The following is a 15,422-nucleotide window of genomic DNA, read 5'->3' as shown; positions in this document are numbered from 1 at the left end:
ATTTAACATAAGAATGCATTTGACTATACTTGCTTCAGAGAAGTAAGTTAAGCATGTGTTTTTCACTTTGTGACTGACTGTTTTTGTGTATTATTATTTTAATTATCCCTCAGGCAGTCTTCTGATGTGTGATCATGTGCAGGTCAATGTTCTGAGAGTCCTTCGACATGACAGCACATAGAATAATTATCCTGTCATCACACCTTGATTCATTGTTACGTCGTTTCTTGGGCTTTTTCTCTTACTCACATTTGCTTAGCAACCAGAACACACTCTCATACTTATTATTCCAGTAATCACTCTCTGCAGCACATAGATGCATCAATTAAAGTTTTACAATGAAGTATATTGTTCTGTGTGGAATCCTCAGGTGTCAGGAATTAAAAATTGATTTTAAATGTTGCAGGCCACCTTCAAATGGCTAATTTGCGTTTACGTTAAATAAACAAACATGCTAGCAATTCTAAACAAAAAAAGTGATAGGTCAAAATCATTAGGAAATGAATGATAGAATCATATTCTATTCTTAAAGTGCTTAGTCTTTCTTAGAGATTTACCAATTATATGCAACTCTGAAATGTCTGAGTGCCAAACATGTATTTTAGATCTGTTTTTTCAGATGCAAATCAATTTGATATCTGCTTTATTTATCCTTACCTATATTCTTTGTAAACATTTTCTGGCTAATTTTCCAATTTGTGTAAATTTCACAGCAGTTTATTATTAGAATGAAATTCAAGTAGCCAGAAACTGTCAAGATGGTTCAGTGATTTAATGCTAGCATCCTGCAGCTTTGACGGTAATCAGCAGATGCTCTGGCATTACCATAAATGTTTTTTTAACTGTCTCCATTAAAAAAAAAACAAACCCAAAACAACCCCAAAAAACCCCACCAAACAAGAAACAATTTTTCCTGTTTGAAGTCTCCTGTTTCTTATTAAATTCAGTTTGGATTCTTTTGCATAATTAATATACCATGATGATCTCGAACCGTTTGTTTTTAATATCACCTTTTGAGCTAAACACATTTGCAAGACTGCTTCATAAGTCAAAACAGACAAAGGAAAAACAAGTCTGTGGTTACAAATCCTCTATTTCAGTGGCTTAGGAGGTCTTACTGCCTTCTACCTTGTTTTCTTAGTGAGTATAAAGGGTTCAGGTTCTCAGTCTCATTTTTTCATCTTCTATGTAAAATTTTCTCTCCAAGTTCCTCCATGAGAAAGAGGTTTTTTCTGTAAGCGCAAAGGTGTGTTGCAAAGTGCAGTTGTTGTGTCAAATACATGAATGGCTGGATCATGTGCTGCTGTGATCAGGTTCTTTAAAATTATTGTAGAGATGCCTCTGCTTGAATTAAGGTGCCAACAAGAGCATATGCCAAAGTCAATAATACGGATTTTTATTTAATAGTAAATGTGAGGTGGAGAGACATAGATAGAAAGAAATAAGAAAAAGAGACAAAGGGGGAGAGAGATTGACAGAAAGGCAGATTAAGTAGAAAAAATGTCACCGCTCCATAGGTTTTGATGGCATCCTGTTGATCCTCCTCTTGTGTTCTTCTCAGTGGTGAAAGTTCTAGTCTTGTCAGAGTGATGGTTGCAGTCTGGATCCATCGAGGGAAGCCCGAGGTGGTGAGGGAAAAAGCCTGTGATGGTGAGGGAAGTCCCATGTGGTGGTGAGGGAAGGAATCAGTATAGTGAGGGGAGAAGCCCATGTGTGTGAGGGAAGAAGCCCAGGTGTTGCATGAAGTGTGGGCCATGAGGGAAGACCGTGCCAGTGAGGGAAGTCCCGAGGGGAGGGAAAAAGCCCGTGTGTGTTGAGTGAAGTCCACAAAGCCCAGAGTGGTAAGAAAAGTCCTGTGTAGTGAGCAAAGCCCAAGGGTGGCTTTTATTATGCTTAGTCCAGGTGGGAATGCCCCTGATACCTCCCCTGGGGCGGGAAGTTTTACACTGGATGTTGTAATACTGGATCACAGGACATTTCAGGAGACACCTTGTAAGATGTTACAGCTGCCTGTTATGTCAGCACAGTTGAGATCATTGCCCATCAGCAGAGATTAATATCTTCAGGCTACATGTGAATTGTTCTGATACTTCCCTGGGAGAGGGGGTGGGGATTATTGAAACTAAGTCATTTGTGTAAGGACAAAGAAACACTGTTGCACCTTGCAGGATTTGCCTCTTTCTTTATCTTGTCCAACACTCAACTTGTAGCTTGAGGTGTCAAATCTGCACACCCTCAGTACCTGGGCTGTTACTTTGCACATCATCAGCATCTTGATTATTTGAGCCATTAGCATTCCATTCTTTCACACTTGTGGATACATTCTTCTCCTGGGATAAATGGACAATAGTGCCACCTTTATCTTCTCTTAGTTCCTGCCACAGTCCAAATTAGTAGGCATATTCAGGGAGGGGTTCAGTGAGCAGTTACTTCTTGCACAGTTTGCTACAGTGGACAAAAGTCCTTCAGTGATTTTAACAATGTTTAAGCCATAAACCATTTCAATGTCCCACATGTATGGAGTAGAAACATTTTTCTACATCCCAGGTCTCTCCACACATGAGCAAGGCCCAATTACAGTCCATCCCAAGGAGAGGAAATAATTAAGTGAAAGCACATAGCATTAATTAGATCATCATATTAAGAGCGAGAGAAGAATTGTCAAAAGAATATATATGGCAATCTTGTAGAGCAAGGAAAGATGAATCACTTTTCCTCTGCCTTTATTTCTCAATATTTAGCTTTGTATAAGGATCTTCTTGAATATGTACTATTTCCTGCTACACAGTTTCAGTCTCCTGGGTAGCATGCTTTTGACTGTTTTCTGCAGAGCTTTGTCAGAGGAAAAAAAGGACCATAATGATAATGTGAAAGTTACATGAACTAAGATGATTCAGCTTTATTCCATTTCCATCCACTGTATTCATGAAAGCAATCTTGGATGTTAGTTTACACAAGTTAAACTTCAGAGTCAGGTCTACTTCCACCCTGTTGAGAAGCACCCATGCTATAAAGAAGCACTGATTAGAATTTGGAGTTTTCATAAATACTTTTCCAGGTTAGTAAATCACTACACTCTTCCCTGTCATCGCATTAACAGCATGCAATGCTCTCTGTTGCTCTTCATTCCAGAGACTTGTTTTAAAAATGTTTTAAAATGAGAGAAGCCTGAGAGCCATTTGCTATTCTTGCAGTTTTTTGAATAATAGTGAATGACAGCCCACTGTGACTGTGACCTGCATGGGCAAGAACTGCCCCAGGATATTTGTCCTGTACCTGTTACAGGAACATGAGGAAATTATGTTTCTACTCAACTATTAAAACTAACACCCACCTAATTTACTATCAGCTCTAGCTTTCTTCTTTATGCTGTTCCCAAAAATATTTCCAAGAGTCTCTAAAGCCTCCTTTTGCTTAGAAGCAGTTTGATTCCTTAGGAGAGAAGAGCAGCGGATGATGAGAGAAAGAAAGTTTTTCCCATTGATTTGATCTGACGCTACAAAATATTTGTACTGTAACTTCAAGCAATGCAACTTACCAATACTCTGATTGCTGATAAAAGCCTGGGAATGGAAGTTTGGGATAAAAATAAGAACTAAGAATTGTTTGGTTTTGTAGCAGTCACTAGAATAGTTAGGGAGTAGCTTGTAAACATTTGATATCAAAAGTAGTGGATAAGAAATAATTTAGTGTTAAGCTTTTAAGGCAATTACTAGACATAGACACAAAGAATCACAGAATGGTTTGGGTTGGAGGAGGCCTTAAAGATCATCTAGTTCCAATACCCCCACCATGGGCACAGACACCTCTCACTAGACTGGCCTTGAGCACTTTCAGTGATGGGGCATAGTTTTGGTGGGTTTTTTTGGTTTTTGTTTTGTTTTGTTTTTTTTAATGTGTATGCTAAATAGTAAATACTAAACAAAAGCAACAACACTATTTAGAGCTGCAGTGAGTAGAATCTCCTAGGTACAAAATCAGTCTTTAAGACTTGCTTTGTTGTTTGGGTTTGTAGGGGGGGTTTATTTTCCAGAGGTAGGAGGCTTCCTACTGTGTTTTTCCACAACAGTTGGTAAAAGAAGACAAAATTGTATGGTTCTTTTCCATTTCAGTAATTTTCATCAGCATATTACTTATCATTCTGCATTGCAACTGCTAGTGGCTTTCCTTTGATGGCAGCAGTCTTTATGCTTATTCCTGAAGTTCTTTATCAAAGTGCACCTTGAAACTAATATTCATGTACAGGTAGATGCTGTGCAGACAGGTTTGGAGACTAAATGTGTCTACTGCTCAAAGGCATCAGTGGCAGTTTAGTATGTGGGAACTACATTAATTATCATCAGCCGAATAGAGGGTAGCTTTAGACTATGGATCTCTATGTTATCCTGTCACAGATCACTAACTTATACAGCCATCATTTTTGACAGTTAACTCTAAAGACGATTTGGAATGCAAGCTACAATATACTTGTGAACAAAAAAATGCAAGTAACAAACCACATTTCAGGAATTTAAAATAGTCTAAATATGTTAACTTCTAGTTTTATTATTGTCATTTCCTGGGTATTTCTTGACTTGAAGAAAAGCAAATATTGTTATTTATTCTATTTTTACCCTGGGAGAAATCCCATAAACACCTAGGCTGTGTAATGTTTCTGCCCACTTCCTGAAGACTTCTGCTGTATTCATGTAGATCAATATTTACCTTTTTACCCCCTTCATCGTGACATAATAAGAATGTTAATTTATGAACTATTAATACTAAAGCTCTGCCATATGATTTACCCATTTTGAGATTAAGAGACTTGGAATTTAGTTTTTCAAGAATGATTAAAACCATGTACTCTAAAAGTCGATAATGACCATAAAGTAGATTTTTATTTTGGAAAATTTCATTTGCAGTTTCCTAAAAATTCACGAATGAGCCTTCATTTGGGGAAAAATGTGTGAAAAGACACAAAGATCCACCGTAATTCAGGGTGAAATAGGAAGGATGCCAAACTCCTAAGTCTGTCCTCAGACACCTTCAGAGGTTTCTTCTCTCATATACATAAAAAGCTTGGGTGATTTCTGCCAGCAGCTTGATCCACACTCTTGTTCTCTTATCATCTTGACAGGCACTCAAGACATTCATTAAAATGTCAGTAAGTTAAAGTTGCATTTCTTGTAAAAAAAAGTCTTTGCCTTATCACAGGTGAGAATATATTAGTTTAAACAGAGAAATTGGTCCCAACTCAGTGCAAATGCAAACTACCTTTGGAAAATATAGGTAAAAATTTGAATGGAGTGATTAGCAGGAACTTGAAGTAGTCTTTGAGAAAGTGTAGGTAGGTAAGGGATTAAAAGAATTTTTAAAGGCTTTGCTTTAGGGCCAAGTGAAAGGGAGCTGGTCCAGCATAATTCCTCTCATAAGAAATTAATTTGCTCAGAGTTTGTAATTGATTTTCTTTGAAATTTAGTATCTATAAATCCTCCATATTAGCCGCACTTAGTGCTGACATACTCTATTCTTGCCTTTGAAATGAACATAAAAACCCTATATTCAGTGTTTCTGAAAACTTTGTCTCATCTAAATTGAGCTTGCTCATAGTGTTTATTCCTTGTGTTTCACACCTTTTTAACGTAACACTCAAGAACAGCAGCTACTATTAAATGAAATGTGCATATTTTAAAAAAATTGTTCCAAATATCAGTAACACTTTTTAATGCCTCATGAATTATTGTCTGCTTAAGATTAGTAAAGTTGTGAGCATTTAGTATGAAATACTAGGGTGTAAGAAATTACTTATCAAGCAAAGATCTTTCACGTACAACTCCCACTCCTTTAGGTATTAGGGCTGGACCTGCAGGTTCAAATTAAGTTGTAACAATACACAGCACTCCTTTAACCAGGGACATTCTTCAACCCTATGCTTGTCAATCAGAGGAATCGTTGGAAAAATATGAAACCAATAAAAAGTATTTAAAGTATTTTCCTTTATAATATACAGCAAGGAGCTATCACATTTTTTATGAGTGATGTTATGTAATAGGAATGGACCTTCTAGCTATAGCAGCCTTTCATATTATGTCTAAACTCTGGTTCTGAGTGGTAAGGCAGATTTGGCCAAGAGTTTGGAATCTGGAAGTTCAAAATGACATTTTTGAGAATTGGTGAGGCTTTTTAATGGACTATTTGAAATAGGAATGCTAAGAGATGGAGTCATCTTATCTCTAAGCTGTTCTGATGGGTTGGTCTTGGGTGGCAGCCAACTTCCCACCCAGTTGCTCATTTGGTCCCCACTTTGGTGGGGATGGATGGGGAAGAGATTAGGAAGCGGGAAATCTCATGGGTCAAGATAAAGAGAGGGAGATCACTCAGCAGTTACTCAACAAAACAGTGTTGACGTGGAACAAATTAATTCATTGCCAGTTTATATACACACTACTGATTTTGTGTTGGAAAACAACAACCAACAAACAGAATAATCAAAACACAGTCTTCCTACTTTCTCAGGCTTGGCTTCACCGTGTCCTACCCCTTAATTATCACTGCAGATCCTGTCATTGAGACAACTAATGGCACAGAGGAGTGACAGGCTCAGCCTGTTGGTGGGTACATTGGAGCCATCTGGAACCAGCTGTGTCCACACAGGGCAATCATGGTCTCTCCTCGCTGAGGCCACTCCTACAGTTCCCCTGCTACCAAAACTTTGCTACCTACACTCAATACAGCTATTTAGTTTGGAGCTGAAGCTAGATGCAACTGAAGTGGGAATTCAGAATCTCCACCTTGTCCTGAACTTAAAACAGAGGTCCTTGAAGTGTCTGCCAGCAGTGGTCATACTCAGCCTTTCAAAATAAGGTCTACCGAAGAAAATGTCCACCATTTGAAACATTAGCCAGTATTGCCCATTTATATCAAAAAAGTAGTTCATGCTTAGAGACTATTTTCCTCAGCAAACTATACCTTCAGCAAATAGGGATGCTTTATACTTTGGTATCATCAAGGAAACCCTTTAGAAACATTTCCAGATTGACTTCTCAAGGGCTGCTGTTTATTTAGATGGAGAATATGCTCACAAGGTCCATGGAACATGACCATTGTCTAAATACACTTCACTTGTTAAGGTTGCATTGGGACATGCATGATCATGTGGCCAATGTAATTTGTGGGAAATGGGCAGGACTTCCTGACAGAGGCTGGGCAGCTGAAAGCATTCCAGCTTGTAGGAATGCTATACAGCTGCATCCAGAATCAGTACATGGCATGCTGTCAAAAATGCATGCTCCTTTTCCCCTGATGTTTTGCTGAGAAAATACATGAGCACAGCATCAGCATGGTGTTGCTTTTCCTTGAGTTTCAGTTCCATGCATCAGGGACACGGAAACAGGCAAACTACGACACCACACTAGGAAGACAATGGTAAGAGTTATAGCTAGGGCTCTTACTTTTTCCAAGCCAAAGCCATTTGGCACGGGAGCATTCAGAGTCTAGGACAGCCAAGTAATAACGTAAAATGTAAAAACAATTTGCATTGTGGGTAATGTTTGTATGGGTGGGCTTTAGAAAATCTTGGCATACACATAGCTTCAGGAATATGATGTAGTATGTGGAGCACGAGTCAGAGAGATCAAAAATATTCCACTTGGGTTTTGAGCATTTTTCACTGTTAACTTGGTAAAAGATGTAATGAGGTTGTAACTGCAATTGTTCTTTCTTATGTTACAATTTTGTTATGCCCTACATTGAGATGTACGACAGTAATACAGGCATATAATGCCACATAATGCAGTTCTTCTTATTGTATTTGCAAGTTTATTTTTCAATCAGTGTACAAGTATTTACATAAAAACAAAATATATCCTTAGTATCAAGACTTTTATTGAGAAACTATGTGATGAAATAAAGTTTTTCAACGTCCTTTTTAATTTTAAACATTTATTAGTTATTTTAAAAAATCGATCTCAACTTTAGTGAGTCTCTTGCAATCATTTTTGTTATTTATTAAAGGTAATATATAACACTATTATGCAGGATTTAAAAATCTTTAATTGATCATATTTTCATTCCCCAGGTTCACAGCAGGCAGGTCTCATACTACTGGTATTTTTTGTTTACATGCTGGTGCACTATTTCCTTTTTCTGAATATGAAGTATGTAGCCTTTAATAGATTATAAGCATATTGTTATAAATTATTCTATGTTAGGATACTGCTTATAAACTATGGAAAGTTATATTAAGCAAAATTTTGTGTCAACTGAATTTCCTAAGCATTGCTGTTAAAAGACTTGTATCTAGATAATAGTAACTATTTGGGTCTAAGTTATGTGAATATGGTTTTAAAATGTTTTTATTAACAGCAATGTTAAAGAAATTAATATCTGCACAAAATTAATTTTAATAGGACTGGAGGACCCACAAAGGTTTGATATTGAACAAAGGAAAAGAAATTATTTAAATGTCATTTAATCTGGACACTGAGACTTTGGTAGTGTACAATGTGATTTCTGCCTAACCCGTGCCTGAAAGCATTCACCAGCAGTAAAGTCAAAACTATTATGGGTAAATGTCTTATCACCCCAGTGTTTAGAAAACTTAATCCTGAATTCAAAAATTTTACTTTTTTTTTTAATCTGCATAGTGATTGTTTTGATATAACAAATGGCAAATTTCAATTGTTAAAAGTGACCAAATAGTAGAAACTTGTCTCAACTGCTTCCAGTGTATACAGCAAATTAATAAACTCTGTCTTTATCTGGTGATTTTTAATGACTGATTTCTTTTTGTCTTGCTACTGCCGGAAGGTACACCTTGCTACAGTAGGTGGACAAATAGTGCATCTCCAGAAATGTAAGCTTTCTTCTTAACAAGAATTCATGCAGAAGTGCCCTTCCATGAGTAGTTTTCATTTAGCCTTCTGTAATTTTAGTTATATTCAATTCTTTAAATGTGTATTTGAACCAATGCATGTAGGTGTGTAGATACAGTACTTTTATACTGCAATTTGTTTCAAATATAGTTTACTGTCACAAGCACAAAACAAATTTATGTATGTCTATGATATAACAGTTCAAACCAGTTTAGGATGTCTGTTAATATCTATATGGTTTGTGGATTTTCTATGTGTTCCCTTGTTCTAGAAACGTAAGTGGCCAATGTCACTAAGCCATCTCCTTGCCGTTTAGGCAGCCATATGAAATACTGTCTTCAGAACCAGATCAAATTCCTTCTTATGACTTATGTTTTCTTGCTCCCAGTTCTATATGTATGAGTTCCGAAACTTCATTACTCTGATGATTCAAAGGTTTTAATGTCTAATATCAGTATATTAATGGCTGTTTATTCTTGTGTTTATTTTGTCAGTTAATCTTGACTTTGGACTCTTCTTAAAAGTAAATAACTATATACTTTATACTCTTTATCATACAGAACTAAGGAAGTCCAGCTTTTCTGTTGTAGTGGTCAGTTGCATGCTAACCTGCAGCAGCTTACAGCTGTGTAGTTCTAAATTCACATGCAAGGTGCATTGGCTTTTTTAAAACACCCACCTCAACAGATACATGTTGAAGGATTTGAGGGAGGTGTGATAACAATCCCAAGTCAGGACAGTGGACTGGATGAGGTACCCAATCACCAATGCATGCAAGTTTTGAAACAGTGTGTGAAGCAGTACAAAGTGTTTAAGAGCTTGGTTTTAACACAAATTAATTCCTGCTGGATTAAAATAAAAAACTGAGGAATTAGTGAGACTTTTTACCTTGCTTGTATCTAACTAATTTTACAGTTTGATTTAAAGGGAAGTGATCTTTCACTTTGATGAATACCACCAGTAGTTGTAATACCTCAAGTATTACAGCAGTTAATTCTTTAGGTGCATATTAACTAAAGTGAAATCTAGGGCTGTAGGTAAATATGTATGTTTTCTGAGCCAGGACTAGCAAAGTTCAGTGTTTCTAAATGACATTAACAACAGCCAATTTACAAAGAAGGGAACTCCTACCTACACTTATGCTAATACTGGACTTGCACTTAAGCATAGCAATGCTGTGTGGAGAAGTTTCTCCTTGATTGAAGGAACATACATGGTAAAGATGCCACATGATTCAGGAAGCAGCTGAAATAACAACTTTGAGATGATAGTACTGGATTTAGATAAAATATGTGTGTGCAAGTACTATTTTTTTTAATTGACATTAGCTGCTCAGTATTATTTGTAGCATGTATGAGACCAAAGCATTCTCATTATTTAGGAAGTGCTACTTATCACTAGCATAACGTGTCACATATTAAGAACATGAGACTTTGTGATTTTCCTAGTGAATCATGACATCATCACCGAAAAGGAGATGAAACAAGGACTACTGACATAAACTAAGCAGCATTTCAGGCACTTTCCCTTTTTCACTGTTGCAGGACCCTTCGGACAGAAAGGAAGGACACTTGTTGTTCAAGTTGAATGCTCCACTCCTTAGTCTATGCATAGAAAGTCAAAAATATCAACATGATTGCTGTTGTTTTAAGGAAAGAAAAAGGCACAGCTGTCCTCAGCTTTACTCTGTCCTATTCCCATGCAACAAGTCCAGATTGTAGGCAGCAATTTATGGGACACATTGAAGTGCAAGCCTCAATCAGTTAGAGTTTCAAAGTGGTAAAAGAATTTGGATAGATCCCAACAGCTACTTAATAGCTCGCTTGCAGCAGTTCCCTGCTTAGACTATTCGCTGTCGTAAATCTCACTCTAAGGCGCCTTACTCTGCCCCTCGTACACTATGAGAAACTGGGGAATTTTATTGCTGGATTTTACTTTGAGGCCTCAGTTCATAAGTGTTCCCCACTTTTGTTACTCAGTCTAGTTCACAACACCTAGTTGATCCTCATGTGTGAGTATTTTAGGGTGAAGACTGCTGAACTGCAAAGAAGTTAAAATTTGGTTGTTGGTATATTTGAGAAGCTTACTTTCAGTGCTTAATTTCTTTTTGCCTTTTTTAAAGTCCAACAGCTATACTTAATCTCTTATTATATGACAGTATGTTTTCTTCTACTTAAGACAAAAGTATTGATTTTTGAAGCACCAAGTATTTCTCCTACTGCCCCTAGATTGAATGTAAAGAGAAGGATCTATGGCGCAGCTAGTAGTTTGTATATTGACACAGGTAGCACGCTTTTATCAGCCTGCAAATATGTGTTCAGAATCAATAAGCATAAACATTTAAGTAGAATGAGATATTTAAGAGTGTACATAACAGGGATATTTTAATTATATATGATGGGTTTATTATATGTAATTACAAATATGTGTTAATAAATAAGTCTTTGGCTCCCTGTGATTCAGGAACACTGAAATGTGTGCTGCTGCATATTCAAGGTCAAGTTATTTTCCACAGTGTAAAAAAAAATTACATTTTTCAGCTAAGTGCAAAATTTGTCTTATGAAATTTTAATTAGAAATTGTTTATCTGACTTAGAAGATAATAGAAAGGAGGTATTTATTTTCCTTCACTTTCCGAAAGGTGATCGTACTTACAAAATTTGCTGAGATTGTCCAAGAAAGTATGTAAAATCCTCATCCATCACTGAGAGCCCCTGGTCAGGGAATGACAGTGCAGTAAATATCTTCAGCAGCTGCCTTTTAATGTACAAGCTGTTTTCGGTAGGAATTTTCAGCACTCACATAAAACACACTGTCATGAGTGACTGCCTGTGCTCCAAAGTCATTACTATTGGGATGATGGAACATCTTTCAGTGAATAACCAAAAAACTTTAAATGTCATGTCAAGTGTGTTGAAGGCATTTTCAAGCCTTGCTCAAGGTTACATGAATATTGAGTAGGCCTGTTTTTAAAAAGTTTGAGATCTATGAGAGGGACCACTCGTGCTGGTTTGAAGAACAGTCACTTGATTTGGAAGCGGGGGTGGGGAATGACAAAAAAGAAATCTGTTTATTAATACATACCAAACCTGTAAAACTCCTGCCTGGATATTAACTAACTGAGTGCAACTTTGTGTGACAGTCAGTGCCAGTGATATTTACCAAAATGTAGTGAATTATGCAATTTCTTGAAATTACTTAGCTGTCTAAAAGTTCACAAAGGAAAGAAAAGTTATTACAATGGATAATTAAATTGAAATAGATTTTTAAATACATTTTAAGATTTGAACAATTAAAAAAAATATGTAGGAAGTATAATTAACCGGATAAAACCTCAGAAGACACTGAGAGGTGCTAGGTACTCTGTTTTATCTTTGACTTCAGTAAGAAAGGAGGATCCTGTCAAGCTCTATCTGTGATTTTGTAAGAAATATGGATGCTAATCTAATGAAGTCATGTAAAGTCTGTATCACTTCCAAGGGACCAAGCCTACTGCTTTTGAAGTGATAATATATTTTTTCTTGCCTCTTTGGCAATCATTACTCCTTCTAGTGCATCATCTGCATGTAAAATTTGCCTGATCAAGAGGTCTTTTTATATTACAAAATATTGAAACTGAGTATTTTAATAGTGAAACAAGGTTTGTTTGATTTATCTTCTGCAGAGAACCAGAAAGAACAACTAGAGAAGCCGTGTTCACACCACAGGATCAGTTTAAACTTGACAAGAAGCCCAGTCACCAAAGAAGTTACATATGATGTGGAAACAAGTTCCAAGGCATGGAACAAGGCTGTTGGGAGAAAGGAAGACTGTCACGGAGAAGGCAACAAGGAAAAGAAAACAGATCGTATCGGGTCTCCTTTTCAGGGAGAAGCCATTCCAGAAGTAGAAGCTCTCTTGGCAAGACTGCGAGCACTGTAGAATACTCATATAAAAGATTAAATAAAAGCCTAAAAATAATAGTCTACATCTTTAAAAATTCAGTAATTTTCTATTATTGACACTGCATACTTCTGAGTTCCTAGATTCTCTGTGGATGAATGATCTACTTCTAAACTGTTTGCAAGACTGTACAAAACAATACTATATTTTCGCATAACTGCAAGATGATTTCTTATTATGTGTTTTTACATAGCAAGCATATAAAAAGTATCAGAAATAAAACTAAATTATTCCAAGGTACAATCCTTTTAGTGGACAGACTGCTGACCACCTGATCTGAATGCTTCTCAAAATAGGAATATCTTTTAAATATTGTTAAATCATCGCGCCTGGGAATAGGGTCAGTAAATAACAGAAAAGATGTTCTTATATTTTCTGCTATAATTCCTGTACTTAAGAGGTTTCAGCACCCTAAATGTATCGTTACAGTATCCTTTACAATTACAGTAATAGCAAAAATGTATAGTATAAATCAGCCATATTCCAACTTGAGTTCATCAAAGAGCACCAAAGCTTGCTGGATAATATATATGTATTTACCAAATGGTAATCCATGGGCAGTAAACAAAAAATCTATGCAAATAATATATTTTTTGTGTGTTTAATATATCACTGCTGTTAAGCTTAGTTATGATTATTAAATCAAAATAATATATACAATTGCTGTGATTGCAAGGTTTTGCAATTCTGTCTATAGTTGGGGAAAATGTCTTCACAGTTATCTACCAGTGTAATATTTTATCTTTTCACATGTGAGCTGATATGTTTCTATAAAAGGAACATGTAATGGAAAAGATTGGTTTTTCACAAACTCATTTTCCAGTAGCCTGTTAAGTCTTATTTACTGGCACAATAGGAGTCTTGCATGTAATTGCATCTCTTTTATCCCACTGTCATTGTACATTGTTGCGTGTCCGCTATCATATTTATTAATTGCACATCATAAAGAGTTGCTACCTATGTTACCAAATAGGAATCTACTATTACAATCTTTGCTCCATTATTTAAAGCTTCCTTATTATAAGAGTATATTAAGTACCTAATATCTTTCTTTTAAATTACTCTATTTTTCTTTACAAAATGCTGAAAAATATGTCTTTCAATAAGAGTCAGTTACATGAAACCAGTGTTTCAATGCTCCAGTGCTTTTTATATCCTTAAGTTGCCTTTGTACTTCCTGCACTAAACATTAATAAAGTTAATTAGAACTCGAAAACTGGGCCTGTTTATACATACTGCATGGAGGACTTTTCAGCCATCGTGGGAATCAATCTCACGTTTCTGAGGCAGTTTTAACTGTCACTGTACACTAATTACATTTCCTGCCTTAGCTGAAAAAAGAGAGGTATAAACAGAAGTTGCAAAGATTCAGAGAAGGCCTCAACCATTTCTCCAGCTCCCCTTGCAAACAAACAGTGGGCACAGCTGTCATAGAGAGACACTTTTGATAACTTGAAATGTGTCTTTAGTGGATAACAACTAATAGTTGTTCCACTAAGGTCTTCTGTGCCTCTGCTATTAAGACTTACTACCCCTGTTTACAGGGTGCAGTAAAAATGACTATCTTCAAAGTGCAATATGATTGACTAAATAAAAAGACCCTTCAAACGCAGAGCAAATACATGTGCAAGGGGAAGAAAAGTAAACCCTTCATCAAATCTCTTCAGTTGCTGAGGATGTGCTAAAATTAAAGGTCTAGGAGTAGAGAGCCATCTCTGAAATACTAGGAGGATGACCTACCAAGTGCGGGTGGAAGTACAAATTCATTTTCATAATCATTAAACTTGTTCATTTGAATTACTGGGTGATAGTCCACAAGAGAGAGATGACAGTTCAGGACACTACTGTGAGTTGATCAAGCAAAGAAAAGTTACAAAACTATCTACTGATTTTTTCAATGAACAAAATGCTACTAGCAGCCTAGCATCTCCTGATTTTAAAATAAATATTTATCTTTAAAATTATAGAACTTGAGCTACTTTTCTTTTACAGTTTGAGAAGCTTCTAGAAATGTATTCCAGGACTTCTAGTCCTTATAGTCCTTGTGTTTCTGAATTAATCCTTTCAAGCAGCCATCAAGTTAATTTGCAGTTTCTTTTGTATTACAAGGAGAACAAAAAGCTGTACAACTTCTGAGAATCCATGTAAATACAGTATCTATTTTTTCCCCTTCTGTTCTTTGTACCACCATAATTTGATCTACTCAGAGTTCAAGTACATGGTCCAGTTGAAGTACACAGTAAGTTTTCTTTCATCATCTTTCTTTAATTTCCCTTAGATGCAAAGAAATACACAGGACATTTTTGGTAGGAAAAAATGCTTGTATTCCCTAATGAGTTCAGGTAAAAATGAGTTTGAAAGTATCATGACTTTATTCTATTTCTATGTTTCGTGTTTTTATTAAAGTATAAAATTCAACTTGTAAATTATATAGAATAAATTAATTAAAATTTAAAAATTCATTTATTCAATTTAAAAGTTAATTCAGTCTCAAAATACTTGGGTAGACCTTTAATGGTGCATGCTGGTCATTTTTAGTTAGCCATTTTTAGTATCATGTCTACTCCTTTAACTGAAGGGTTGAGTTATAAACCACTTGTGCTTAGATATGGACAAAGGTTTCACATA

General features: G+C 36.1%; 1 protein-coding gene across 1 annotated transcript in view; it reads left to right on the top strand.

Annotated features, from left to right (window-relative positions):
- Window positions 1-15,158, top strand: part of DIAPH3 (diaphanous related formin 3) — a 204,700-nt gene extending 189,542 nt beyond the window's left edge. The window contains exon 28 of the mRNA XM_051778911.1: window positions 12,517-15,158. Within this exon, the coding sequence (XP_051634871.1) occupies window positions 12,517-12,773 (257 nt within the window). The 3' untranslated portion in view covers window positions 12,774-15,158. The remainder of the gene's footprint in view (window positions 1-12,516) is intronic.
- The last annotated feature ends 264 nt before the right edge of the window (window positions 15,159-15,422 follow it).

This window comes from Manacus candei, unplaced genomic scaffold (assembly GCF_025592945.1).
Source record: "Manacus candei isolate 608988 ecotype Guabito, Panama unplaced genomic scaffold, ASM2559294v1 h1tg000014l, whole genome shotgun sequence".
Lineage (NCBI taxonomy): Eukaryota > Metazoa > Chordata > Aves > Passeriformes > Pipridae > Manacus > Manacus candei.
This window is presented reverse-complemented; position numbering and strand designations above follow the sequence as displayed.